General features: G+C 40.9%; 2 protein-coding genes across 3 annotated transcripts in view; one reads left to right on the forward strand and one right to left on the reverse strand.

Moving 5' to 3' along the window:
• Nucleotides 1-154: 154 nt before the first annotated feature.
• LOC307038151 (isocitrate dehydrogenase [NAD] subunit gamma, mitochondrial-like) lies at nucleotides 155-11211 on the reverse strand. Of its 2 annotated transcripts, XM_079679451.1 has the most exons (11): nucleotides 11072-11211; nucleotides 9917-9964; nucleotides 8067-8164; nucleotides 7741-7856; nucleotides 7540-7600; nucleotides 6011-6143; nucleotides 5779-5912; nucleotides 5595-5697; nucleotides 3330-3476; nucleotides 2483-2638; nucleotides 155-629 (listed from the first exon to the last, which is right to left on the reverse strand). In XM_079679451.1, the coding sequence occupies exons 1-11, from the start codon at nucleotides 11138-11140 to the stop codon at nucleotides 528-530; spliced, it is 1167 nt and encodes a 388-aa protein (XP_079535577.1). In that variant the 5' UTR covers nucleotides 11141-11211; the 3' UTR covers nucleotides 155-527. The 2 variants fall into 2 exon arrangements, with proteins under 2 accessions (XP_079535577.1, XP_079535578.1); XM_079679452.1 differs by lacking the exons at nucleotides 9917-9964; nucleotides 11072-11211 and adding an exon at nucleotides 8311-8353.
• A 2450-nt stretch (nucleotides 11212-13661) lies between these two features.
• fam120c (family with sequence similarity 120 member C) overlaps nucleotides 13662-25988 on the forward strand; it is a 28919-nt gene continuing 16592 nt past the window's right edge. The window contains 8 exon segments of the mRNA XM_079679443.1: nucleotides 13662-15234; nucleotides 17551-17797; nucleotides 17917-17999; nucleotides 19663-19791; nucleotides 22898-23000; nucleotides 23124-23188; nucleotides 24893-25167; nucleotides 25760-25922. Coding sequence (XP_079535569.1) covers nucleotides 14719-15234; nucleotides 17551-17797; nucleotides 17917-17999; nucleotides 19663-19791; nucleotides 22898-23000; nucleotides 23124-23188; nucleotides 24893-25167; nucleotides 25760-25922 — 1581 coding nt within the window. The 5' untranslated portion in view covers nucleotides 13662-14718.

Raw genomic sequence — 25988 nt, forward strand, 5'->3', positions numbered from 1 at the left:
CAATAAAGTTGACTTTGACAACAAACTGCATGTGGAGATACGAGAGACGAGGGTGCCCCCCTGTGGTCTGCACCAGCACTGCTACATGCACTCACATGTTTGATTCAGCACAGATCATTCTAAAAACGAAATAATGAACTCCAAAGAAACAAGCTTAATATGTATTTCCCATTTATTAAAACCCAGCACATTGAGTAGTAGGACAGCTGAGTCTGAGTAGACAAGTCTGAGTTTGGGTTAAAATCAATTATGAAGATTAGGCTACACTGTTCTTAATAATAAATAAAGTAAGCAAACTAATAAATATGGACAAGATTGTAAAAGGAGCTGTGTCGTGTTTGATACAGTATTATGGTATGGTGGTTGTTTCAGGTAAACAGGAAACATTTCTACAGAAAGAGAAACTTTTGCATAGATCTTTGTGACAGTTTCATTTCAGTATAACTATCAAAACAACTATAATATTATGAAATTGCATAGAGGACCTTCTGAGGAGAGTCTTACATTCCCTTCTCTGCGGGTTTGTTCTAGATGCTGAGGGTCCGGGGCCCGGTGCTCTGAACGGCGCTCATGATGGAGCGCACTACCTCGGAGGTGGAGCCGTGGCCCCCCAGGTCCGCCGTGTGCAGCTGCAGGACAACACAAGCGTGAGCAGAATAATCTCTATACATTGTTCAATCTCAATCTTTACTTATTTATATAGCACATTTAAAGCAACCTCAGTTGAGCAAAGTGCTGTACAGGGAATAAATACAATATAAAAATAACACAATGGGAGTAAAATAATAAAACAATAATTAAAAACATGATAAAAAGCACAATAACTAGAAACAAAAAAACACATACAAATGTAACACTTTTATGTTCAACTAGTATTAAAGGCCAGTGCAAAGAGGTGAGTTTTTAGCTAAGATTAAAAAAGTTCAATAGACTGAGCAGTGGATCTGCTTGACTAGCAGACATCTCTCAGTGGGTGTCTGCTCACCATCTCAAGCTCAACCTTGACAAGATTGAACTGCTTTTCCTTCCGGGAAAAGATTGTCCCACTCTTGACCCGACAATCAACATCGGCCCCTCTGTTGTTTCCCCGACTCAGACTGCAAGGAATCTGGGTGTGACCCTAGATAACAAACTGTCCTTCACTGCAAACATCGCTGCTACAACCCGCTGCTGCAGATACACACTTTACAACAGGAGTGTCAAACTCAAGGCCCGTGGGCCAAATCCGGCCCGCGACCTCATTTTATGCGGCCCGCAAGAGCTTGCAAAGAATATTATATACAATACAATTGGTGTAATTGTTGAATATTTGCTTTCAATTATTTGCTCTAGACTTCTGCTTTCAGACGTAGTTATTTATGAAATTATTACGAGAACTGATAATAATCCAATGCAGAGGCAATAATGTAATATAATACATTATTAATATATATTATATATTTACATATGTATATTTATATTGAGAAGCCAAGAGTGTGCAAAGCTGTCATCAAGGCAAAAGGGGGCTAATTTGAACAATCTAAAATATAAATCATATTCTGGATTTTTTAACAATTTTGTTTACTAGATAATTCCCTATGTGTTCTTTTATAGTTTTGATGTATTTAGTATTAATCTACAAAGTAGGAAATCATTTAAATAAATAAAAACCTTCGAATGAGAAGGTGTATCAATGGTTCGATCCCCAGTGCCTACTAACAAAGCACTTATATACTAATAAAGGGCTGGCTTTTCTAAAGCCAGTTGAGTAGCACTTGAAATGTTTTAGCTCTCTGAAACCTGATGTACTTATATGATTCTGTTTTCTTCAAGGTTGTATCTTCCTGGTCGAATGCACTTATTGTAAGTTGCTTTGGATAAAAGCGTCAGCTAAATGCAATGTAATGTAATTTAATGTAATGTGTATCCAAACTTTTGATTGGTACTGTATATTTATAAAGTTACAACCGGCCCTTTGAGTGTAACCATAATGCTAATGTGGCCCGCGATGAAATTGAGTTTGACACCATCTGCTTTACATTGTTTTATATTGGTAAAATTTCACATTTTAAATAAACAAATACATTTAAGTTTTCCGCACTCTCGCGGGAATATCTCCGCAATGGAGTGAGCTTAAGTTTCACTTTCTATTGCATGATAGGCAGTGGATGACACCTTCGTCACACATGTTGCCACCTGTTTGTACCATTTTCAGGCGATTTGTAATCTGTTCTAGAAAAACGATGTGTTTTGGGTTATTCGTGGAGTTAGGTGGTCCGCGAGTGTTTTTTTATTGGTTAAGTGGTCCTTGGTATGAAAAAGTTTGAGAAACACTAGCTGGAGCAGGCCGGTGCAACGACTCAGACAGGTAGTGTGGTGCCAGTCCACGCAACGATTTAAAAACAATGAGTATGAATGTTCGGTTTGGTACCTGCCCTCAGTGAGAGGATGGAGCGTGTTGTTTGTTTGTTGTTGTTTGTTTGTTGTGTTGCTGTGATCGTACCCGGGTCTCGGTGACGGTGCAGAGGATGGCCCTGCGCAGCATGCTGGCGTAGGCGTGCAGCTTCAGGTGGTCCAGCAGCAGGCAGGAGGCCAGCAGCATGGCCGTGGGGTTCGCCGTGTTGCTGTTAGCGATGCTCTTCCCCGTGTTCCTGGTGCCCTGCACAGAGAGGAGCATGTTGGGTAGAGAGGTGCTTGTTGGGTAGAGAGGTGCAGTGTTGACGTGTTACTGTAAGCCTAGAAGTTAGCTTTGCAGGGGATCCCTCGATTTTTCCACTGGACTTCAAGATTGTTTTTATTTGTCAGACAGTTTATAGATTTTTTTTTTCATCTTCTTGGTCATCTGTATATTTTTCTTACTCTCTAATGATGGTTTATTTCTATTTTGATTTTTTATTATGTGCAATGCCTTGTTTTGTTTTATGCTGCTGCAACAAACATATTGTCTTTCCAAATTGGGATGAAAAAAGTACATCTTATCTTATCTTATCTTAATATTGCACAAAATCATATTATCTCTGTCAAACACATGTTTAAGCTAACGTGTGACGTATGAGTTCATGTGAACTAGATCACAGTCGCATGGCTCCACGTCACCAACGCTAAGCTAAAAGCAGTACAGAGGTCATCCACCAATCAGAAGGGCAACGGTTCGATCCCCAGTCCCTGCAGTCAACATGTGGCCGTGTCCTTGGGCAAGATACTTAACCCTGTACTGCTCCTGGTGGCAGGGCCGATGACGCTTGTTAGGAGTAAATAACCAATCGGAGCTGAGGAGCTTCTATTTGCAGTGTCAACTATTGCTCTTGGAATTCGATCAAACTGTCAAACTAGGATGTGAATCCTCTCACCGTCTCGAACACGGCGTAGTCCTTCCCGTAGTTTGCTCCGGGCACCAGGCCCGGCCCCCCCACCAGCCCGGCACACACGTTGCTCACCACGTTCCCGTACAGGTTGGGCATCACCATCACATCGAACTGCTGGGGCCTGGAGACCAGCTGACACATACACATACAACATAGTGTCAGGACATTCACCAACCAGTATCAGAAAGACAAAGATTCTGATTAGCCGGTTCTCCGTTCTCTTCAGATTTGTTTGAGCGCGTTTGATTAAGATCTCTCAACCTTACTTTGTTATTGGGAGCCCGTAGTTTAACATTCAGCTGATTTAAATGCTTACAAGATAAAGCTTAATTGGAACACGATTGGACAAAAGGCAGTGCATTTGTCCTCACATGACAAACAATGATGAGCATTCGATTTCCACACACTCTGTTAGGACAGCTGTCTGAGGAGCTGTGGTGTCAAGGTCCTGCAATGTAGGCAAAATAAAGGGAATTGAGCCTGTAAAGATAACACCAAAAGGGAGTTTCAGACCTTTCCAGGCAGTATCCACCTAAACCTGAAGCTATAACCGGAAAATAGAGCCCATAGTTGAAGCATTATTCAAATCAGGCATGATAAGAGAATGTCCAGAATCACCATGCAGCACTCCTTTGATCGCCGTCAGAAAGGCTCCACCATCAGCCGGATGGAGGTTGGTGCAGCATTTACAGGCAGTATATAAGCCGTGATCCCAAGGCAACGCAAGGCAAGTTTATTTATATAGCACATTTCAACACAAGGCAATTCAAAGTGCTTTACAAAAATGAAAGACATTAAGAGCATTAAGAAACATATTATGAAATGATATTTAAAAACACTAATTTAAAAGCAAAGGTACATGAATAAAAGAGATAGTGCAGAGTGAGATACACACATCTGAAATGTTTAGCTCTGACTCTCAATCATTGCTAACTTTTTAGCAGCAATAGTTTTCTATCACCTCCCTTTCTTTCTACTTTCTTTGTTAACTTGTCCTTTAGTTATTTCAAGTGTTTCATGCTAAACGAACCCTTTGGACAATTATAATCTGACCCCATGGTACCTTTTAGTTCTCGCCGAAACTATTCCTCTTTTTCATTTTTAATGGTCTCTCTAAGACTTTTTTGATATCTCTCAGGGAATAATTTGCCCTGCATGTCCTCCTTCGCCCTCTGACGCAGATGCCCAGCCTTGGGCAGCATGCTATCTCCCTTAAGGAGGGGCTGCCCTAGTAAGTTGTTGTTGTTACCAGTTTGTGACCGGGCAACTCTCGGTCAGAGATAGTTATTGTTGTGGGACACCTGGAACACATCCTTCTCGGGGTGTAGATGACCCCGAGCCATAAGCGACAACAAATGTGGTTCAGTGTCCTCAGCTGTTTAGTCTATCTATTGAAGACTGTTGATTATTACGCTCTGAACTAGTTAAAGTCTCGAGCTACAGGAGGGGTCTTCAGAATTGATTGTGGCCTCTTAACCGTGTGGTCAGACCGTGGCCCTTTGACATGTTTTGTGAATTCTCCGGCCAAAGCTCCAAATAAACCGTCAGTGAGCACCTACTCTGTCTCCCACCCTTTGGGGGAGGGGGGGGCAAAGAGAACCTACTCTGTCTCCCACCCTTAGAGGATCAAAGAGCAACATCATCGTAAATGGGAATGCGTGGCAACAATCTGAAATGCGTAACGTCACTTGTGTCACAAAGCGCATTTGCGTACCGACGTACTTGTGAAGCTTTTCCAGAAGTTGGTTTCCGTGTACCAAAAGTACCGAACACTGACTCCAGGTACCTCACTGAGAAAGTTGCGTGCACCCCTGGATATAAGCTTGATGTGACTTCCTGTTCCTTTGAGCAGCATACCTCACGTGTGTGAGTTAACCATGTTCCTGAATGTGATTAAGCTCCTTCTTGCAACAATAAATGAGTTCCTGATTATTGATTCTCAAACCGGTGTCGAGTGATATTTTTCTAACACTTTGCAATTGTTGCGTTTGCACACAGCCCTGCAGTCTCTTGGCCTTTTATGTGCATTTGTGTGGTTTTACCTATTTACATAATATACTTATTAGGATTTATTTGCCTGTGCTTTCAATTCAGAAGGACAGTGGGATTCATCCTTATAATAACACATGAGCAAGGAAGTTTGTAGTTTAAGAACATACCATGAATGTCACTTTTAAAAACCAACATAAAGCGGTAGATGACGCTTATTGTATCTTCAACTGTGGCAGTGTGAAGAAATGGCGTGCTTACCTGCATGGTGGTGTTGTCCACAATCATGCTGTCGAAGGTGATTTCAGGGTAACCACTAGCAACCTCTTTGCAGCACTCCAGGAAGAGGCCGTCAGCTAACTTCCTGCTCCAAACACACACACACATTAAGATGTGTCTTTATAGAAAAAGATGAATGAAAACAAGTGTTTGAGACTCAACTGACATGATGTTAGCTTTGTGTACAGCAGTCACTCGTCTGCGTCCTTGAGCGCGGGCAGTTTTAAAGGCGTAGTCAGCTATGCGTAGAGATTTGGTCCTGGTGATGATCTTCAGACACTCAACAACTCCCGGTACGTTCTGCAAAAGCAAAGAGAGAAACATTTGAGATGCTCGTAGAACAGATTTAGTTGGGATGTTGTGTGTTGCAGCATCAGAGCGATTATGAACACACACACCTCGTGCTCCAGGCTGCTGTACTCTCCCTCTGTGTTCTCCCTGATGATGATGATGTCGATGTTGTTCTGGCGTGACCTCACTCCTGGTAGAGACTGGCAGTGCATCACATTGGCATACAGATCCAGAGTGGTGCTGCAGAGACAAGATGGTAGATAATGGATGAAGAGGCAGATAGAAGGAATAGACACAAGAGCCAAAGATTTAAGACTGGTCATTTTAAAGGTCACCTATTATGCAAAATCCACTTTTCCATGTCTTCTATACATCAACATGTGTCCCCTCTGTGGAAAGAGATTCTGAAAGTTTCAGGGAAAAAAGATTCTCTCTCTTTTTGTCCTGATCCATTTCTATAAAAACCTGTTTGAAAATGAGCCGATCAGATTTTGGCCACTTTATGATGTCATAACGATTTGTTGGCTTGTGTAACCATTAGCCAATCACCAACCAAGGTAACCCCCACCCCACCCCCCCACACCTTATCACCTGAATCTCCTCCTAGTAGGGATGGGTATCGCTAAGGTTTTAACGGTACTGCTACTTTGATCGATAGCGCTTATCGATCCGGTCTTTTAACAGTACTCTTATCGGTTCTTTTGGAGAAAGAAATAAGTTAAACTAACTAAACAAAACTAATCTTGCTTTTTATTTAAATTAAACACATCATATTTCACATCAAAAGAAACAACAATGTTTTAACAAATCGTATTAAATAATCTGATGACAGAACTGTAAACAGAATAGCTGAAACTTTAACAAAATAAATAACTCAGTTACCTCTAATCATTAACCCGTGTTTGTATAATTAACTCCGTGTGTTGCTGCTAGCATACATAACAACTGACACGTTACTCGTGGATGGGGCTACAGAGCTACAAGAAAGACAGTCGAACCCGGTGCATTCCTTCGTCTGAATGTGGTGCACTTTTGCGTTCTCTTCGCCATCTCCTCCGTGTGTGTGTGTTGCTGCATGTAGCAGCTGCGTGTGTGTAAACTGCCCCGCCCACTCGCACACAGACAGGGGAGAGAGATCTCTCACGGTCTTTAATAATTCAGCCCCGGGGCCCGTTTAATACCGGGGCTCGGTACCCATCCCTACCTCCTAGAGCACCATTGTGTTCTTTCTAACCAAATATCTGTCAGAGGGGCGTGGGGAGGGGCTCCTTATTTTCATCTAAAGTAACAGACAGAGAATCAGCACTTTGGAAACAGGGTTGAAACAGAGGGGATTATGGGATGCTGATGATCTGTTTGGTATTTGGAGCCAAACACTTCAGAGACATGTTTTGTATATATCTGAGACCTGTAATATATTGATGAAAAACAGTGTAATAGGAGACCTTTAAATTGTAATTTGCCAAGTGTTACGAGGGTGTTTAATCAGTGTTGATGGTCAATGTATTTGATTGAATTTGATTGCAATACATGCATTAGTGCAAACTACATTGAAAGAGAAAGATGAGTTTGCAGCTGTAAATCTGATTAGACTAGCAAAGGAAAAGGGGGGAAAGATGAAATATGGAGGACTTACCGCAGCAGGTTGTTTCTGGACTTGTAGGATGGCGGCAGGTTGTGGTTGGTCTCAATGTTTCCTGGATGAACAGACAAAGTAACAACCTGAAGAATGACAACTAAAGAAGAGACATAACACAACTTGATACTGCAGAATGTCTAGAAACGTGTTTGGAGTTACACTCGTTCAACATGTTTCATGGACCTGCAAAACACGTACCTTTCAGAGCCACTCCATTGCGTCTGATAGCCATGATGGCATTATTGATGTCATCTTCTGAGTCCTTCGTTGAGTCCACATTGACAACCTCAAAGTCCACGGGCACACAGCAGAACCTGAACATAAAGTCAAAATAAATGTAGAATCCAAAATGGAAGAATAACGATGTTTTTTCCATTAATCTTGTTACACGATATCATGTTTTCTATTGAGAGGTAATGCTTGATTTGTTTGTCTCCCTTTGTGTTTTTTGCCTGGTTTTATGTGTATTAATTCTGTGTCGAGCTCAAGTCTCCCCTGAAAAAGAGATTCCTAATCCCTCTCACCGGAACAGTTCACACACGTGTTTGCAGAGCTCTGGTCCGATACCGTCTCCTGGAATCAGAGTCACGGTGTGCCGGCCTCCATACCGCGCCGGTGGAGGCTGTTACACACAAACAGGAAGTCAAACTCCCCCCAATACAACCCAGTAGATACAACTCCTATACAACTACTGATTAGACTACACTATTTTAAAACATTCTATTAACACAACATGTGTGTCTGTGTGAAGTAAGCCGCCATACTCACTATGGCCTGGTGAGGGTGGATGGAGGGCGGAGCAGAGAAAACAGGAAGGTTAGTGGGACAAAGTGGAGGGGGGGAGGGGCTGAAGCACGCTGATCAGAAGCTTCCTGGTGACATCACAAGCACATTGATGAGACAAAACAGTGTTGGTACTCCTGAGCACATGCATTTTCCCTCTTACATTTGGTGCTTTTATCAATGTAGATTGTTTGGGAGTGAGTTGTCGAGAGTTGGAGATGCAGGCGGAGAGATGTCTGCTTTCTTTAGAATATTATTGAACTAGATGGCATCTTCTACCAACTTAACCCTTGTATGGTGTTCGGGTCTGTGGGACCCGTTTTCATTATTCAGCTAAAGAAAAATTATATGATCAATTATTTTTTCAAACTCACACTCAATGGCCATTTTCTGTGAAGAACATATATCAGAACACATTTTCAATGACCACCCTCTGTACCCCCACTACACATTTACATTACATACAGAATGTTCGGGGAAATTGTACGTCCTGTGCACCTGTGTGTGTGTGTGTGTGTGTGTGTGTGTGTGTGTGTGTGTGTGTGTGTGTGTGTGTGTGTGTGTGTGTGTGTGTGTGTGTGTGTGTGTGTGTGTGTGTGTGTGTGTGTGTGTGTGTGTGTGTGTGTGTGTGTGTGTGTGACTTTTGTTTTTCTGCCCCTGCCATTCCCGCACAAGGTTGATAAAGTAAAGCACCGACACCTGTCTGCTCTCACATTCCTGCATTATGTTTTTCGGGAACCAATCTTTATTTTGTTCACGCTCTATCAGCTGCACATTTGGGGCAAGACACAATAAATAAAGCTTTGCCAGTTTGGGTCCTTATCACAACTGATCGAGATGGCCAAAAGATTCTCTGCTCAGAGGGCCTTGCAAATGATTTTGGAAGACAGAGAACCATTTGTTGATGATGAAGAGGAAGAGGAAGAGGCTTCAGAATGTGAGGATCATATTTCTGAGAAGTCTGAGTCAGACAGTGACTTTGAAGAAGAGGATGAGATTGAGCATCAGCTCGTTACAAAAACAAGACGAGCCCAAGGACCAGCCGGTCAGCGGGCGAAAAAATAAGGAGCACTTTCATTCATTAATGTGTTCTAACAAAAGGGCAAATATGAACCATATATGCTGTTTACATTGCTTGTAATTGAGATGAAGTAAACATCTTTTGAGTATTTTAACATAAAATAGTGTGATTAAGTTGAATTGAAGCCCAAAAAGGCAGCGGGTCCACCAGACCCACGAACACTGGCTGAGTAACAAAAATACGAACACCATACAAGAGTTAACAGCAGTGTGTCTTTCAAAAATCATGATCTGGTTATTCAATATAATCCACAGAAGTTGTTGTGAGGAGTTTCATAAAGGGTCTATTTTCTTTCGACTAAACTACACCCATCAACCGCGTCACATCTGGTCCATGAGTAGCCGTGTGTGTTCGGCAACTCATATGAAAACAATCAAGATTAATAAATAGCATTACAGTTAAGAGGGAAATGTATTTTGATTGTGGGGTTATCCAGTTGGGAAGGTCACAAGGTAAACAAGTTATGCGTGACAGATTTGATTATGTTTTCTTGTATCCTGAACAACTCACAGTGTAAGAGGACTTGTGTCTCTGAGTACATGTTGCCGCACCATAAACCTGTGAATACAGATAGAAGTTAGTTAGAGGCAGAACATATGTATTAGTTAAAACGTATAAAAAGTCTGATCTATAACAATGTCCTCAATTTGTGTGTGTGTGTGTGTTTATTTCCTCATATAATGGCAGGAGAAAACATTTGAAGCTGAAGTATTTTTGATATTTCCACGTTTCTCATATTTTATTTCAATAATTTTTTTTGTGTTATTTTATGCTAGTTTGCACGTCTACTCCACTACATTTGGTTGCATTGCATATACCGATTATTAAAGGTCCCATGTCAAGCTTTTCCGGTTATCACTCGTCCCCTTGTGTTTTATGAAGGTTATGCAGGAGCTCCAACAAGCCGTTTAGGACAGAGAGTGAATACACATACTATACAGAGATGCTGTATGAGAAACCAATGTGAGTTTGGAAAATTGCACAATATACATGTATTTTAGTATAATACAATGGAATTATGATCAGTAGAAATGGCCATGACATTGGACCTTTAATAGAAAATAGAAAATAAACCCAAAAAACTGATATTTATAATAATGAATTGAGTTAGCCTGCAAGCTTAGCCTACAGCATAAGAAACTAACACATCAATAATCCAGTGATATAGTATAACAAATATTGCATAATGAGTACTTTTACTTTTGCTTCGTTGCTGATAATACTTGTGTACTTTTAGCTTTTGAATGCATGCCTTTATGTGTAGCAGAGTATTTCTACACTGTGGTTTAGCTACTTTTAATTAACTAAAAGCCCTGAATACTGTCTCCCCCATTGCTCCCAGTCAGCTACCTGTTGTATTACTGCCTGAATAATTTATGAGTGCAGGGAGCAGATAGAGTATGCATTTACAGCCTCATCTCGCTAAGTGAGAAAAGGAGGAATGCTGCATAAGTAGAATGACATTTTCTTTGAAGGGATCACCAGTGGTGCTGAAGGACAGCGACATTAACAGTTGGTTAGCCTAGTTAGCTAACTAGGCTAACCAACTGTTAATCAGCTTAGCGTCACACATCGCTGTTTTACCAAACAAAATAGTGTTAAACCACGTCAAATGTTTTACATTGTATTTAAACAGATGACTATGTCGTCAGAGACTGATCCTACCCTGGTTAACCGGTTGTTGAAGAGGAGCTTCAGGGCTCCGGAGAGGGACTGCACTGACCGGGCTGTCATGGTTCTCTCTCCACGGGGAAGGATGGACGACACTGGGGCAGCGGGGGCGTGCTGCGCGCTCCGAGGTACTCTCTCTCTCTCTCTCTCTCTCTCTCTCTCTCTCTCTCTCTCTCTCTCTCTTTAATTTTTAATTCAAATTTGCTTTCTTGGTATGGTGAATCAAAACAACTGTTTTGCCAAATCATGTGGTAAAAATAGTGGCAATATAGTAATAGGCATATGGTAATGGTAATAGTGGTAAAAGTTAACATAGAATAATTACTATATAATTGAGTTAATAAACATTCAGTTCTCGGTTCATTTAGCAGAGCACATAAAAACAACAACTAAAACCTCATAACAGTGCAGAAATAAATATGCTTTTTTGCAGTGATGAAGAAGGTAAGTGTTACTGTCGTACGTGTGAGCAGACAATGTGCTTGCATAGGTGCAAGTTAACAATGACCTTTTTTGTATTGCATACAAAATGGAAATTTGAATCTACTGTAGTTTTCCCTCTGAGGGAGGATGATCTAACAATCTTTGACAGGCTTTGTTTTTTATATTCAGGTTGCAATAGCAGGATGAACATACTTCTCATATCCCTCAAAATGTACATATTCATGAGATGCATTCTTCACATTAGATTATACATTATGTATGTTTCGTCATATATTGGCAGGAGAAGACATCCAATATCCTGGTGGCAGTGTTTACAACCACTTCCCTATCTTGGACTCCCCAATTTCACTAATCCACAAAGAAAGAGACTCTTATTCGGAAAAAAATTTTATTGGAGGATGTCGAGACAAAGATCTGAGCACAATGAAGTCCTTCAAGCTAGCTCTGTGTTACCATGGTAACGCTAACGTGCAGCCTCAATGGTGGCCTAGATAGATAGTTTGATGCCCATGGCACTTTTCCTCCAATAATTCGCTTTTAGGAATTTATTACACAAAATATATACATTTGAGGGTGGATCTTTACATGCTTTGTTATTCAGAAGCTGACACATTTGACACTTAAAAAAAATTCCTTACACTGATTGTAAGAAATCCGGAGAGGCAAGTGAAAAGAATATGGTGATCCATTTTTCGAAGTCTGATCTAAAGTTTGTTTTCCCTGTGTTTAAGATCAGGTAAAAAAAAATAAAAATATATATATATATATATTTGTTTTCAACTGTGAAACAAGTTGGGGGAAATATTTGAAAAATGTTTCTTCAAGTGAGTTTTAATTCTCCCATGCACTGCAGTTTGAATTGTTCGATGTAGTAATATATATATGCTGTTTGGATTAAAATAAACATTCGTATATAAAATCCTTAAGACAATGTTTTGTTCTGATAAACACAATTGTCTCTATCATGGTCTAATACCATGTTTTTCATTATTGTAGTCTAGCAACATTCTGTCATTTGCTTTATTTTATTTTATGAATAGCTTGCATGGAGGCAAACATTTCAGATACTGTACATTTTGGGATTATTTGGGGTAAATATCATATTCAAACTTGAAAGTGGAAAGACCTTTGTCCTTCTTTCGCCTATCATTTCATATCATGTTTAATTTAGCCAACTAGACTTAAAGTCGCTGAAATACTTATAATCTTATAATAAATAATCAAAACATTGAATTACTTGATGGTTTCTATTTTCGTAATGTTGTTTTGTGTTTCCCAATAGATTTTCAGAATAATTGTACAATTATTGTTTATGATAGATTGTGTTGCATATAGATCCTTTGTGTTAAATGTATTACAATACAAAATATACATTTATTGTTTCTATTTCTTCTTGTTTATTTATTTTTTACGTAGGCCTGTACAGTATATTTATCTCTATTAATTTTTAGAATAATGGTTCCACAATTATTTATAGACTGTGTTGTTGCACAATTTCCACCATTGTTGATTGATGACTATCCTTTGTCTTTGTATTTGAGTTCCCTGTCTTGTTTTGTAAAAATTCCTGGTGTTAAATTGATTAAAATATGAAATCTAAATTCCTCTGAGAGTACCAATGTGAACCACAGGAGGGCGACATAACACACAAGATCCACCATGAACCGGACATCACCATTGTACCTGTTACACCCACCGCTCACTCGTTTTCTAATCTACTAACGTTCATTAACGGTTGATTCGTGTTTACTTTTTAAAATTCACCGGTTTACACCGCTTATATGTTCACAACTGAAGCATTAAATACTTCATTAGCATCCACGTTGGTCTACAGTGGCAGACGTCAGCTAGCATTACCGGTATTATAAATATCTGCGTTTTGACATGAAAGAGGTGATATTATCGGAGGCTGGTGGTTAACTAACAAATAACGGCGTCTGTACTTGAATCACTTGTGGGCCACTTGGAGAAATTCTCCTCTCTCTCCAGCTTTTTTTATCCTCGTCCAAACTGTCGGTATCCTCATGCTGGTAGTTGTAGTTTTAATCGTTTCCCCACCAAATCTGTCCCAGTACGACGTGATACGCTAATAAGACTACATTTCCCAGCATCCCTCCTCCGGCCGCGCCTCCTTCCTGCACTTCCCTCCGCCTTCCCTCCCACTCCACTGGGCCGCGAGGAAGTCGCAAGATGGCTGATGTCGCTTGGAAGTAATGTTCCCCTCTGCAACATGAAGCCGTGAGTGTGGAAGACAGCGAGGGAGGCACCATCGGGCTTTTATTTTAATTTAATTTTAGTTACTTTTCTTTTATTTCGTTAAACATCCATCTCATTCCGCGTCGTGTCGGCCCCGGACTTGTCTTCGGGAGTTGACGCGTCAAATCACGCCGGGGACCCTGCCAGCAGCTAACGGCTAACGATCACTTAGCAACTGTTAGTGCAGCTAGCCAGGCACACCGCTTGCTAGTTTGTTTTAATTCATATTCTGACACCTGCTCACCAACAAGCTACCGATACAAGCGCGGTGATATTTGCCGGAGGTAGTGCAGATTAAATGTCAAATATTTCAGCTGTCAGGTAAAAAAAAAAACGATTTAGAAAGCTGCTCGGTTTAACATCATGTCCGCGAACTGGCCATCCAGCCTGTGGGTTGCTAACTAATGCGCAGTATTGCATCTGTTTCATGTGCACAAACTAGCAGGGTAATTGTTTTATTTGCCATTTTTTAACACCATCAACCACCTTGCTGCATTTCCGTTACTTGCTGCCAACTACATTTTTGAAGCTGGTTATGTTAAAGCCAAATTATGGGAGCAGGAAATGTGTTGAACTTTTTCTGGTGGTAGGTAGCTACACTGGCCTTGCTGGCATCTCACCAAAAATCCACAGGGATGGACACTAAACTGAGCACCCACGACCAAAACTGAGAAATTCGCTGTTCGATATCTCGGAATCAGTAACGATAGCTGACACACGTGTACATCAGTGCATGGTGACTGATTTCACTAATCTGGGTGACAGATAAGTTGTTTTGCAGGGTTAACTAAACTACAGTTTTTCACTGAATCGGAGACCAGTTAGCTTGCCTAAAGTGCACAGCTAGCTCCGGTCTCGCCCCACATTACATTACAAACACGGCGTACAGAACGTATTCAGAGCCCTCTCCCGGCCAGACACACAGGCTGAACAACACCGTCATGGGAGTGCAGGGTTTTCAAGAGTATTTAGAGAAGCGGTGTCCCGGGGCCGCAGTCCCGGTGGACCTCCTGAAGCTTGCCCGTACCGCGGCCCGCCAGCCCCCTCACCACCATCACCCACACCACCACCCACATCACCCCGGGCCCATGCCTCCCCCGCCCCCGCCTGCCAGGATCCTAATCGACGCTGACTCCGGCCTGCAGCGCCTCTACGGCGGCTACCAGACGGACTGGGTGTGCGGGGGAGAGTGGAACGCCATGCTGGGCTACCTGGCCGCCCTGTCGCAGGCCTGCCTGTACCAGGGGGGCCTGGAGCTGGTCGTGGTTTTCAACGGCACACTGGGGAAGGAGCGCTGGCCCGAGTGGGCGCGGCGAGCTCAGGGCCAGCGACAGACCGCGCAGCTGATAGTCAACCACGTCGGCAGCAAGGCCACCCCGCCTCCCAGAGCATGGTTCCTGCCCCCGGCCTGCCTCAGCCACTGCGTCCGCCTCGCCATGTTCCGCTTCCGAGTGCGGGTGAGCCATGTGTGATCAAAGCTGTGTTAAGTTGTTTTATTGTGGTCATGTGCTGTGCTGTTAATTTAACACTTGCCCTTTTTTGTTGCACGCCCATTTAGCAGTTTACATCATCCAGCGCCGTGTTAACTCCTTCCAGTTGAGGAACAAGTGCACATACGAGCCCTAAGAACTTAAGCAAAACACACATAATCTATCAAACGGGCTGTTTTTGCATTGGCAGTTTTAAACCAGCAGAGTATATATATCTATATCAGTGATGCATTGCCTTATCTGCTCTCCTTTATTTGTGCTGGTCTACTGGGAGGAGAAATGTATCCGGTGCTAATGTGGAACAGCATCTACCGGCAAAACCAGTCTGTGCATTAGAGCAACATGTATTGCGCAACATGACCTAGACCAGCCTATATATTACATAACATGAACTCATTGAACCCTTTATACATTGTTGAACAACTGCTGAGTGGATAGACTATTAATAGGCCCCTGTTGCCTGACAGTGGCACATTCATAATGATTTGTTTTGCATTTCAGTTAATGGATGATTGAGAATATTTAAATAAATAAAAATGTGTGCATCTGACCTATTTTCAAGAATATTTGCTATGGTTAAAACTATAGTAGTTGGGTGTACTATAATCATCTTAAACAAAAATAAGTTTAAATGGGTTTGAGAATGGAAATGTGACTCATAAGGTTCTAGGCCTGCCATGAATGCATCAAAATCACTGATTGACTCTCATCGTTCACTCCTGTCAACATTACTATTTTATCTTTTGACATACCTGCCTATCTGCTTGCATGATAGTATTTATTTATACTTTAGAAAAAAAAAAGCAACAGAGTACTGTGACATGATAGAGAACAGAAAAATCCCACCCACATTACGGTAAAACACATTCTGCCACTGTGTGTGTGTGTATAACATCATTACTCACTGTTCCCATGTGTACTTTCTGTTTTTCCGACCTGTATTCTGAGATACAGTCCTATTTCTGTGGCTTAAAATATATGTTCTCGGCTTGAATGGCACCTTTACTGAAGTCATTACTCTTCCTCTGTCACTTTCTCAGCTTTACATGTGCTGCATGCCAGCTAGTTTGTCATTTTCTAATTATTGTGATATTTTATTCTGGATGTTAACATTGGTATTTAGTTTCAGTTTGATTATGAATCAGTGTGACACAATACATGTTGAGCGATTTTGAATAGTTGTGAAACAGCTTATCATACTCAGCCATCATTGCCACATGTTGCATTCATTTGAAGACAGGTTTGATTACCAGCTCATCAAACCGATGTGGAATATATCTGAGTATAATTATTTAGTTTTCATTCTCATTAGCGCTGACATAGTTAAACGAGATTAACATTACAAGTCTGAAGCTCTCATGCTCGCTCTCTGGTGTAGTCGTGCACCTCACCCTCCAATGGGTTCTGCATGAGTGGGCTCTGAACACTTGTGTTGCCCTAGGTCCAAGTGTCTCTATCACTACCAGTGATTTAGAACCGTTTGGTGCTGCACAGATTTTCTATAGATGTATTTCTGCAAGTGCTATGAAGCTTAAGTATTTTGAGAGTATACAAAGTGGCAGCACCACTGGCCGTCTGTGACCTCTATCCTGGTCCATTCAGTATGCAGTGATTGCTTTGGCTGCTGATCAGTCTCCCAGATCCATCATTGTACAGAAGGTGGAAGAATATAGAAAACTTTATTGAATTTAACTATTGCGATAAACTTTGTAATGTACTCAGTTCTGCCTTTCATTTGCTTTTGGTATTGAATTAAAAAGTTTATATTGTGCAGTTGTAAATGTAGGGCTGCACATTATCGTACATTTCATTTTATTTTCTCTATTTTATAGATGAATTGATAGTTTTTGTTTTATAAAAAATGGCCACCACAATTTTCCCGATGGCACTGTCACAATTGCTTCGACAAGTGTACTCCTTGTAGAATAAAATAACAAGAACATGACTTAAATATTATACTCACTCAATGCATCCCAAATGCTATTTACCAAGCTATTCATCCCAAGTTTAATGTTAACATCTGAATCTGTTGGTGAAAGAGTACTCAAGTGTATTCCCATATTTAAACATTACATACATAACTATGCAGTTCTCCAACCATGCGTTCTTTATCAAAATACATTATACATTATACTTGAATTTAACAGAATACAAAAACACTTAAAACCCAAACCAAATATAAAGAAACAAAATCTTCTGAAGAGCTGAATCTAAACTAAAAACAACAAGGTAATAAACAAAAAGACATGAAATTCAGAGTTTTGGTGTTTTGTAAATCCACAGGTTGTACAGACTTTGGAGGACCACCACCAGGAAGTGCTGTCTCTTTACAGAGACTTTGGATTTTCCGGCCTGATCGCTCAGGATTCTGAGTTTGCTCTCTGCAACGTACCCGCCTACTTCTCGTCGCACGGGCTCAAACTGAGCTGGAACGGCAAGAACCTGACCACACACCAGTACCTGCTGTCTGAGGCCGCCAGGCAGCTCGGGCTGAAGACACAGCACCTGCCCTGCTTTGCTGCTCTGCTGGGTAATTATCACCGCGCTCCCACATACCTCAGTGGACACGCTTTGTGTTTCTGGCACACCTTTTTGTCTGTTTGACTTTTCTATTGAAGCAGCAAACATGAAAGAGTTTCTGTCTCGCAGGAAATCATATTCTGCCTGATGAGGACCTGGCTGCCTTCCACTGGAGTCTGCTGGGACCAGAACACCCTCTCGCTTCTCTCAAGGTACCACATTAAGTCCTCTGCAAACCACAGCCTAATTTAAAAGTATACGAACTCTAATAATCACATTATAAAGTAATTAGTCAATTAGTGAAGGGAGGCCTGATTTACCGTTTTAAATATAAACATAAGCACCAGAGCTTTTATATCAAATCTCCATATTGTAATAAAAGTCTATTTTTTATATTAGAGAAAAGCCTTCCTGTTTTCCATTGACTGGTCTTTAACAGGAAAATCCTCTCAGAAGCTTTTATTGTGAAACATTTAGGAAATTATGACTTTTAAACAATTATAGAAATTAATGGAATAAATATGTGATTAACATAAAAATCCAGTTTAGCTATCAAGAGAAATCCGTGTACTTGTTGCAGCTTAAAGGTAGGGTAGGTAATTCACTTCAGAAACACTTTTTGTTATATTCCATGGAATGCTCTTAACATCCTGATAACAATGAATATCTTATAGAATAGAATCAGGGATGAAACCGCTCTTTAATGGTCACACATGCAGAGCACACAGCACACAGTGACAATTAGCCTCTGCATTTAACCCATCCGAGTACCAGGAGTCTAGTACTAGGAGCAGTGGGCAGCTATTGTACAGTGTCCGGGGAGTAATGGGACGAAGTGGGCTGTCCGGTGCCTTGCTCAAGGGCATCACGGCAAATATATGTCATCTGTGGAAGCCGTGGCGCTGTAAAAAGCAAGTCCAATTATCTGCCTCGGCCCGCGGCTGATAACTGGATGGCTTACCTGCCTGTCAGCCTTCCATCTCGTGCACAAACTTATCTCGTGCCCTCATTGGTCATGTGCGCGTTCTTGTGTGTTGGAGGAGGGGCTCTGTAAGGAAGTCTGAAGGAAGTGGCAGATTTTTTTCGGTTGTGTATTTTCAAATTCTAGCTTACTCGAGCTGGTTTCTCCATTCTTACCTACCCTACCTTTAAGTGGTGTTTCATAGGATAAGGTTCTGAAATTAGATTAATTGTGTGCGGGATTGCATTATCAGCAATATTGTAACATATCTACTAGGGCTGTCCCGAATACCCTTTTTCGGGCTCCGGATATTCAGTAGTAATCAGCAGCGAATATTCGAATATTCGTTGCAGAGAGATTTGTATTTTTCTTTAATAAATGTTCTTTTCCCCATTTTTTTTTTTTCCCCCAAAAATATTTTTTCAAAAAAGGCCAGTTTCTTATCGCATATATTTGGCACATATTCTTCTTACCGTCGTCCAATTTAAAATGGTCCCACGCAGCTGAAGTCTTTGGCATTTTGTGGGTGAAACGAGGTGAAGCGAGGTGAAGCGTGCCGTTTGCGTTTGTGACTGTGAGTGAACGCGATGTCAGGAGCACAGGCTGAGATTGTATATATTTCCCCATTTTAACAGTGCAATGAAAAAGTATAAATATAGTATAAGAATATGGCAATTCGCCTTTATTAATAGCATACATTTAGAAGAAAAGAAAAAAAAATTGAAAAAAAAAAATCAGAATAATGAAATTGAAACCCGAATAGTTGGCCAACGAACGAATATTCGAATAGTCGAATATTCGGGTACAGCCCTAATATCTATCCATGCACAGTATATATCATCATATAATCTTACCCTGCTCCCCACCCAACAGGCGTATGTGTATTTAAACCTGTTTTCTGTTCTCTCTCTCAGGTGCGAGCCCACCAGTTGGTGCTGCCGCCCTGTGAGGTGGTGATCAAGGCCGTCTCAGAGTACGTCTCCTCCATCAAAGACCTGGGAAACCTCGACGCCATCGCCAGAGATGTCTTCAAACAGTCACAGGTGGGTCCTCTCCCCCTCTGACAGTGATGTGTTTCTGTTAACCCTTTTTTGAGTTAAATTGGATTGAAATAGATTCATGTTTTCCGTCTGATTGACATGCCAGGCTGTTGCATGTTGTTAAATAGGTCACGACTGTGGACACAAGATCCTGAGTCAGCGTCTGCACTTCCTCACTTCCTCACATCAGTGTTAAACCATAGAAATCCCCCACTGTTCATATAAATGTTTAACACGATTATCCTAAATATAAAAGTCTATATTTCAATTTAATTTCTTAAGAATCTTTGCGATTGCCATCTTTTTTCCATCGGAGCTGAATTTACGGCTAAGCTAAAACAAGTTGTAAAGTTGACCTTGATTCATGTATTGGTTGATCAACAGGAAGTTAGTAGACAAAAGGTTTAATCATTTAAAATAATACTTTCTAAAAATGTAGTTGGGTCCAGCGCTTTAACATTTCGGTATTGAATTTTTTTTTTTGTCAAATGAGATTAAACTAAATATGTAGTAGGGGTAATGTGGATAAATGTTTGAGTAGCAAATGACTTGAAGCCCCCCTTGAGAATGTTCCCTTTTTCGTTTTTTGTTAAGTGAATTTTTCTTGCTCTTAAAAGTATTCGCGGCGCACTGCCATGCTTACTCCAGTCCAGTAAACAACTGATTCTCTGAGTTGGAGCAGCACATCCTTTTATCTCATTACTTGTTGCAGGAAACTGTTGTAGACAAATCTCTTAGACTTAGATCGTACGGAAAAGTTTGGTGGTACTCTAAAGGTACCAATAATTAACTGTATCCAAATTCTTATACATCTTCTTCCTCTATGCCATCACGTTCTATAGTTGTTCAAAAACAATTAAAAACAAATCAATAAGCGTCACTGTTACATTTGGTGACGCGATCCTTCATTAGGATAAAACAAAGGTTTATTTTGAGCCAAATACTCACTCGAGCACCAAATGTGGATTATTCCGCCTCTGAAAATAGTCCCCAACATCATTTACCCCGTTTAAGGCATGTTTACTAAGAACTATGGTGAAATTATTTGGCCTTTTTAAATGTTTTTACTATGTATTTGACCTATAAATGATCTATAGTCAAATAAATAGGTTTGAGCTGAGACCAATTAAAGCATTTAGGGATATTTTTTACATACGATTTTTTTTACTATTACAGGGTTCCCGCAGGGTCTTAAAAAGTCTTACATTTGATAATCTGAATTGAAGGCCTTAAGAAAGTCTTAAATATGACCAAAAAAATAAGAAAGGTCTTAAATATGATTTAGAAGGTCTTAAAAATGATCGGATTTGAAAGGTACTTCTGTGTTGCGATCGCGTCTAAAATGTGTTTTGGGGAAAATGTCCGGGCTGCAAAGTAACCAGTACGGTAATAGCCTTTCAGTTCCCCCCAACAATTTGTATTGAAATAAATCAACATGGAACCAGTAATCACCAACTTTGTTTCCCCCGGCCCCTTATCGGAGAACACCCAGCTAGTAACCTAGCAACTAAGCTTCAGCTAGCGGCAGTCAGAAACTCATGTCTCTTCGAATCTACTTACAATACAAATTAATATGGGGAAGTGTAAGTTCAACCGTATTTGGTTGGAAAACATCTAATTTACTGCTTGGTTGAAACCAGTGGAGGGGAACGTGTTTGAAGCACCTTTTGCAAAATAAATCAGCGTTTGTTTTGCTAATGTAGCGTTAGCTAGTTTAGCGTTAGCTAGTGCAGCAGCTCCCGCAACAACACCGGGGGTATGGAGGCTATTCCCTATCTTTATTCAAGAGCGTGGTATTTAAATTTGAGAGCATACTTTATTGATTTCTTTCCCTCAAACCCTGTCCTCACACTCAAATAGTGCCTGCTTGCACTTAGATTAGCTCTGCTTCTGCTCAAACTGTACGCTTGCGCTCAGATATATTGCTGCTTACAGATTTGTTCTGCTCTCAGATTTATTCTGTGCGCGCTCGAAACTTTTGTGCAACAATCCTGTCAAAATCCCTCAACCAGTAGGAGGCCAGGTGTCCTTGCGGGTGCGTTCGCTTTACGTATTACAAAATCATAATCACGATTCCTTTTGGTCAATAATTGATATCGCGATTATTAAATACGATTATTCATTGACTTTGAAAACATCCATTCATTGAACTTTAAAACAAATAATAATTTGAACATTATCTTTTTAACTGTTGATTACCCTGAACGTATAATTCAATTGAAAAAGCAATACAAAAAATAATTAAAATAATTATATATTTAAATAAATAATATCAAAATAATAAATACCAATAAACAAGACCAACAAATATTTTGGAGCGCACTTCCACAAGCTACTAAACATATATAAATATGATAAATAAATATAAATTAGACTCAAATTAATTAGATTAAATATGTTGTCACTGTCACAACCTAGCAAAGCTAAATAATTGTTTTTTTCGATTATGTTGTTTTTGTAATTGTGGCAGGCCAAAATCGTAGTTGCGATTAAAATACGATTAATTGCACAGCCCGAACACACACACAAGCACACAGAGACACATACACACTTTTTGGCTAACACAGTTCTGTGCTGTTATGTTCAGTCATTGTTCTTATGTTGAACATGAATACATTTACTTTGTAAGTAATTATGGGACGTATTTCTTCTTTCATAGCAATTTGCCTTCATACTTTCTTGCCGTGAAATAGTTCTTAAATTTTATTCAAATTGGTCTTAAAAAGGTCTTAAAAAGTCTTACATTTGAGTTGGCGAAACCTGCAGGAACCCTGTATTAGGAGAAAAGGAATATTGTCAGTCTTAACATTTTAGGGAATTTCACGTAAGTCACTGATTTGTAATGGATCTAAAATCGAGCCATTTTTTAAAAACCCAACCCTACTGAACCCCAAGTCATGAAAGCCACCTGTGGCACCCTTGTATTTCAAGGCAGGGTAACTTCAGACATTTGTCAGATCATTCACTCATAACATTCCCATTGCTGACGTCTGATACGGAATACAGTAAATCGGACACAGGTGTGTGCATCCACCTGGCCTGTGCAATTTCTCTTCTCCTTCTCACCATGTCATGCAGTCAACATAACACGTTGCTCTTTTGTTTCCAGTCTCGCATGGAGGACAAGGTGCAGCGATTCAAAAAAGCCGTGGATTATTTCTCAGCTGCCTCCAAACCTCGCTCGCCCAACATGGGGCCCTCAGCTTTCATCTGTGAGTAGTTCAAGTTTAGACATCAATGGTCCACACTCTTGCATCATCATTTGTTGATGTACCACATGTGTATGTATTTAAGAGGAGAAGATATTCATTTACGTCTTTGTTTCTTCTGCTCAGTACCTGGGTTTGGATTTGGGGGACCACCCGGCCACATGGGACCGATGCAGCCTGGAAAGAATCAGGTAGATTCCCCAACTCAGGAATGCTTTCTCCCTCCTTGGTGTGTGTGTAATTAGATCTCCATGTAGCAGAATGGATTACGGTTTATCAGAACAAATAGGACGGTATTGTATGATTTAGTTTTAAGTTTGAAAGCTTCCTTTTTTAGCTCTTTTCCAATATTTAGCATTTCCTTTTTAGTTTAGTCCCAGTATTTCTGCACAGTACAGATGAAGATTAGGCTACAGTAATATTATTAGTAATATAATCGTGTATATCGTGGGAAGGCAAAAGATGAAGTATTACAAACGGCTGATATGAAATGGTATACACTTCCTGTCTCTAAGTGGTCTGATGTATTTATAAATTATTTGGTTATTTTACATACACACAGCTTAAAGAGCTGTTAAGCTTTACTAAAATGAGTTTGCTAGGGCGATCACAAACATTAATTGTCGTTTGCTTAAAAGTGTTCAACTTAAAAAAACATTTTGAGTACCGTTACCACTTTTTGTTTCCAGATCCACTTGAGATGGACAGATCAGACAAACTTGACTCTCAGAAGCTACATTTCTCATGAGTTTTCTCCAAAAATGCTATTTGAGTCTCAGAACGTCAGACAACTGGCCTGTGAAGAAAGAGTAGACTTTTCCCTTTGGAACATTGGGAGGGAGAATCCGTCATAATCTGCGTTCATGAGAGTTAATATACTCAGACCGGCTGCTGGTCTCATAAAGGGGCGGGCAGTGCCGAAACTAATAAAGGGTATTACTTTATTCCAACTGAGGATTCTTTTAGAGGATTTATAAAAACATTCATTTAAATGAAGTCATAAATATGAGGACTGACGGCTTTATATGAAGAACTATAAAATAAAAATATATTCAGTCCGGCCCTTGTATTAGTTCACATCTCTGAAAGGACCACTCTCCTCCCTTCCTCTCCTCGCTTCGCTCCTTGCTTTTACATTACATTGCATTTAGCTGGCGCTTTTATCCAAAGCGACTTCCAATAAGTGCATCCGACCAAGAAGATACAAACTTGAAGAAAACAGAATCATATAAGTACATCAGGTTTCATAGAGCCAAACATTTCAAGTGCTACTCAACTGGCTTTAGATAAGCCAGTCCTTTATTAGTATATAAGTGCTCTGTTAATAGTTCTATCACTCGAAGTGGAGTCTAAAGAGATGAGTTTTCAGTCTGCGCCGGAAGATGTGTAAGCTTTCTGCTGTCCTGATGTCAATGGGGAGCTCATTCCACCATTTTGGAGCCAGGATAGCAAACCCACGTGTTTTTGCTGACGGGAACTTGGGTCCCCCTCGCAGTGCGGGTGCAGCGAGTTGTTTGGCTGATGCAGAGCGGAGTGCACGTGCTGGGGTGTACGGTTTAACCATGTCCTGGATGTAGGAAGGGCCAGATCCATTCACAGCATGGTACGCAAGTACCAGTGTCTTGAAGTGGATTCTAGCAGTTACTGGAAGCCAGTGAAGGGAGCGGAGGAGCGGGGTGGTGTGGGAACATTTAGGAAGGTTGAAGACCAGACGAGCCGCTGCATTCTGGATGAGCTGCAGAGGTCGGATGGCACATGCAGGTAGACCAGCCAGGAGGGAGTTGCAGTAGTCTAGGCGTGAGATGACGAGAGCCTGGACCAGAACCTGCGTCGCTTTCTGGGTCAGGAGGGGACGTACTTATTTTTGAATCCATTTCCCTTCCTTCTGCTTCCAGTTTCCTCCCCCCCAGGTTCCAGGGTTGAAGCCGCCCTATCAAAATGCTCAATATGGACCGGGCTCTAACCCTATGTTCCAGAACGCGCCGCCACCGTCCCAAGACCTCAACGATTCGCTGACGGGCAAGATGGGCTTCACTGATTGGTCGGCTCCATATGATTCCACTCAGGGGGGAAATCGATTACCCAATCATCACACTGCCCCTCAGTCTGGTCCCTCTCCGTCTCCTTCATCGTCATCAGACGGAGACGAACCCAACGACAGCAACGCAAAGTAAGACGCTAGACATTTAAGATAAGTTAAAAGGGGAATGAGCCCTTCCTTGAATGCAGTGCATCCATTACAGCTCAATAACACATACACCTGTTGACTGTCTGACGTTTTGTCAACAAGCTTAAGGTGTAAAGAAGCCCAGGTGCAGCTTAGAGATTGAGGGATTACAGATACTGAAGAGGAGGAGGAGCAGAAGGAACTCATGTGATTTTCAGTTTAAATAATCTTAACATGGTTTAAAAACTTGTCACTTGTCAGGGTTTGAAGAAAGTCTTGACAGTTTGGAAAATGCTTTAATTTGTGATTTCAAGGAATATGCTTGAATTTTGAATACTGGAAAACAAGGCATTGACATCACACATTAACTTTATATTTGACATTAATATAAACAATTTGTATGTGGTGAAAAAGGCTTTGATTATTTTGAATATTTGGTTTTGTTGACTGAGTGGCTGCTGCTAATCTCCGTCTGATGCAATATTAGTAATATAAACAAAGTTGGCATCCAACACAAAAATGTGTTTGAAAAAACAGAAACATGATGAATGCCAGTCGAGCTTTACTGAACACTCCCATGAACCCTTTCTCTCAGCCATTTGACGGACAAGTCCTCTCGCTGGGAGGATCCCACTGGAAGGGGGGGCTTGGCCACTGGAGACGGTTCCCAAGGCAACGGGAACGTGTCACACATTCCGTCACTGTTGTCTATGGCGACGCGCAGTCACATGGACATCACCACACCCCCTCTGCCTCAGGTTTGTGTCAATTAGAGAAATACAAAAACTACTTCTAGGTTGTGTTCAAAGTTACATTTTGTGACG

The sequence above is a fragment of the Notothenia rossii genome, assembly GCF_949606895.1.
Source record: "Notothenia rossii genome assembly, chromosome: 4".
Taxonomy (NCBI): Eukaryota; Metazoa; Chordata; class Actinopteri; order Perciformes; family Nototheniidae; genus Notothenia; species Notothenia rossii.

What these genes read in the sequence shown, in the direction of transcription:
- LOC307038151 (XM_079679451.1), bottom strand. Translation starts at nt 11,140, where the DNA reads ATGACAGCCCGGTCAGTGCAGTCCCTCTCCGGAGCCCTGAAGCTCCTC. An exon ending in GTACACAAAGCTAACATCAT is followed by an intron (nt 5,698 to 5,778) that starts GTCAGTTGAGTC and finishes TGTTTGGAGCAG; the next exon opens with GAAGTTAGCTGACGGCCTCT. An exon ending in GCACCGTCACCGAGACCCGG is followed by an intron (nt 630 to 2,482) that starts GTACGATCACAG and finishes GTTGTCCTGCAG; the next exon opens with CTGCACACGGCGGACCTGGG.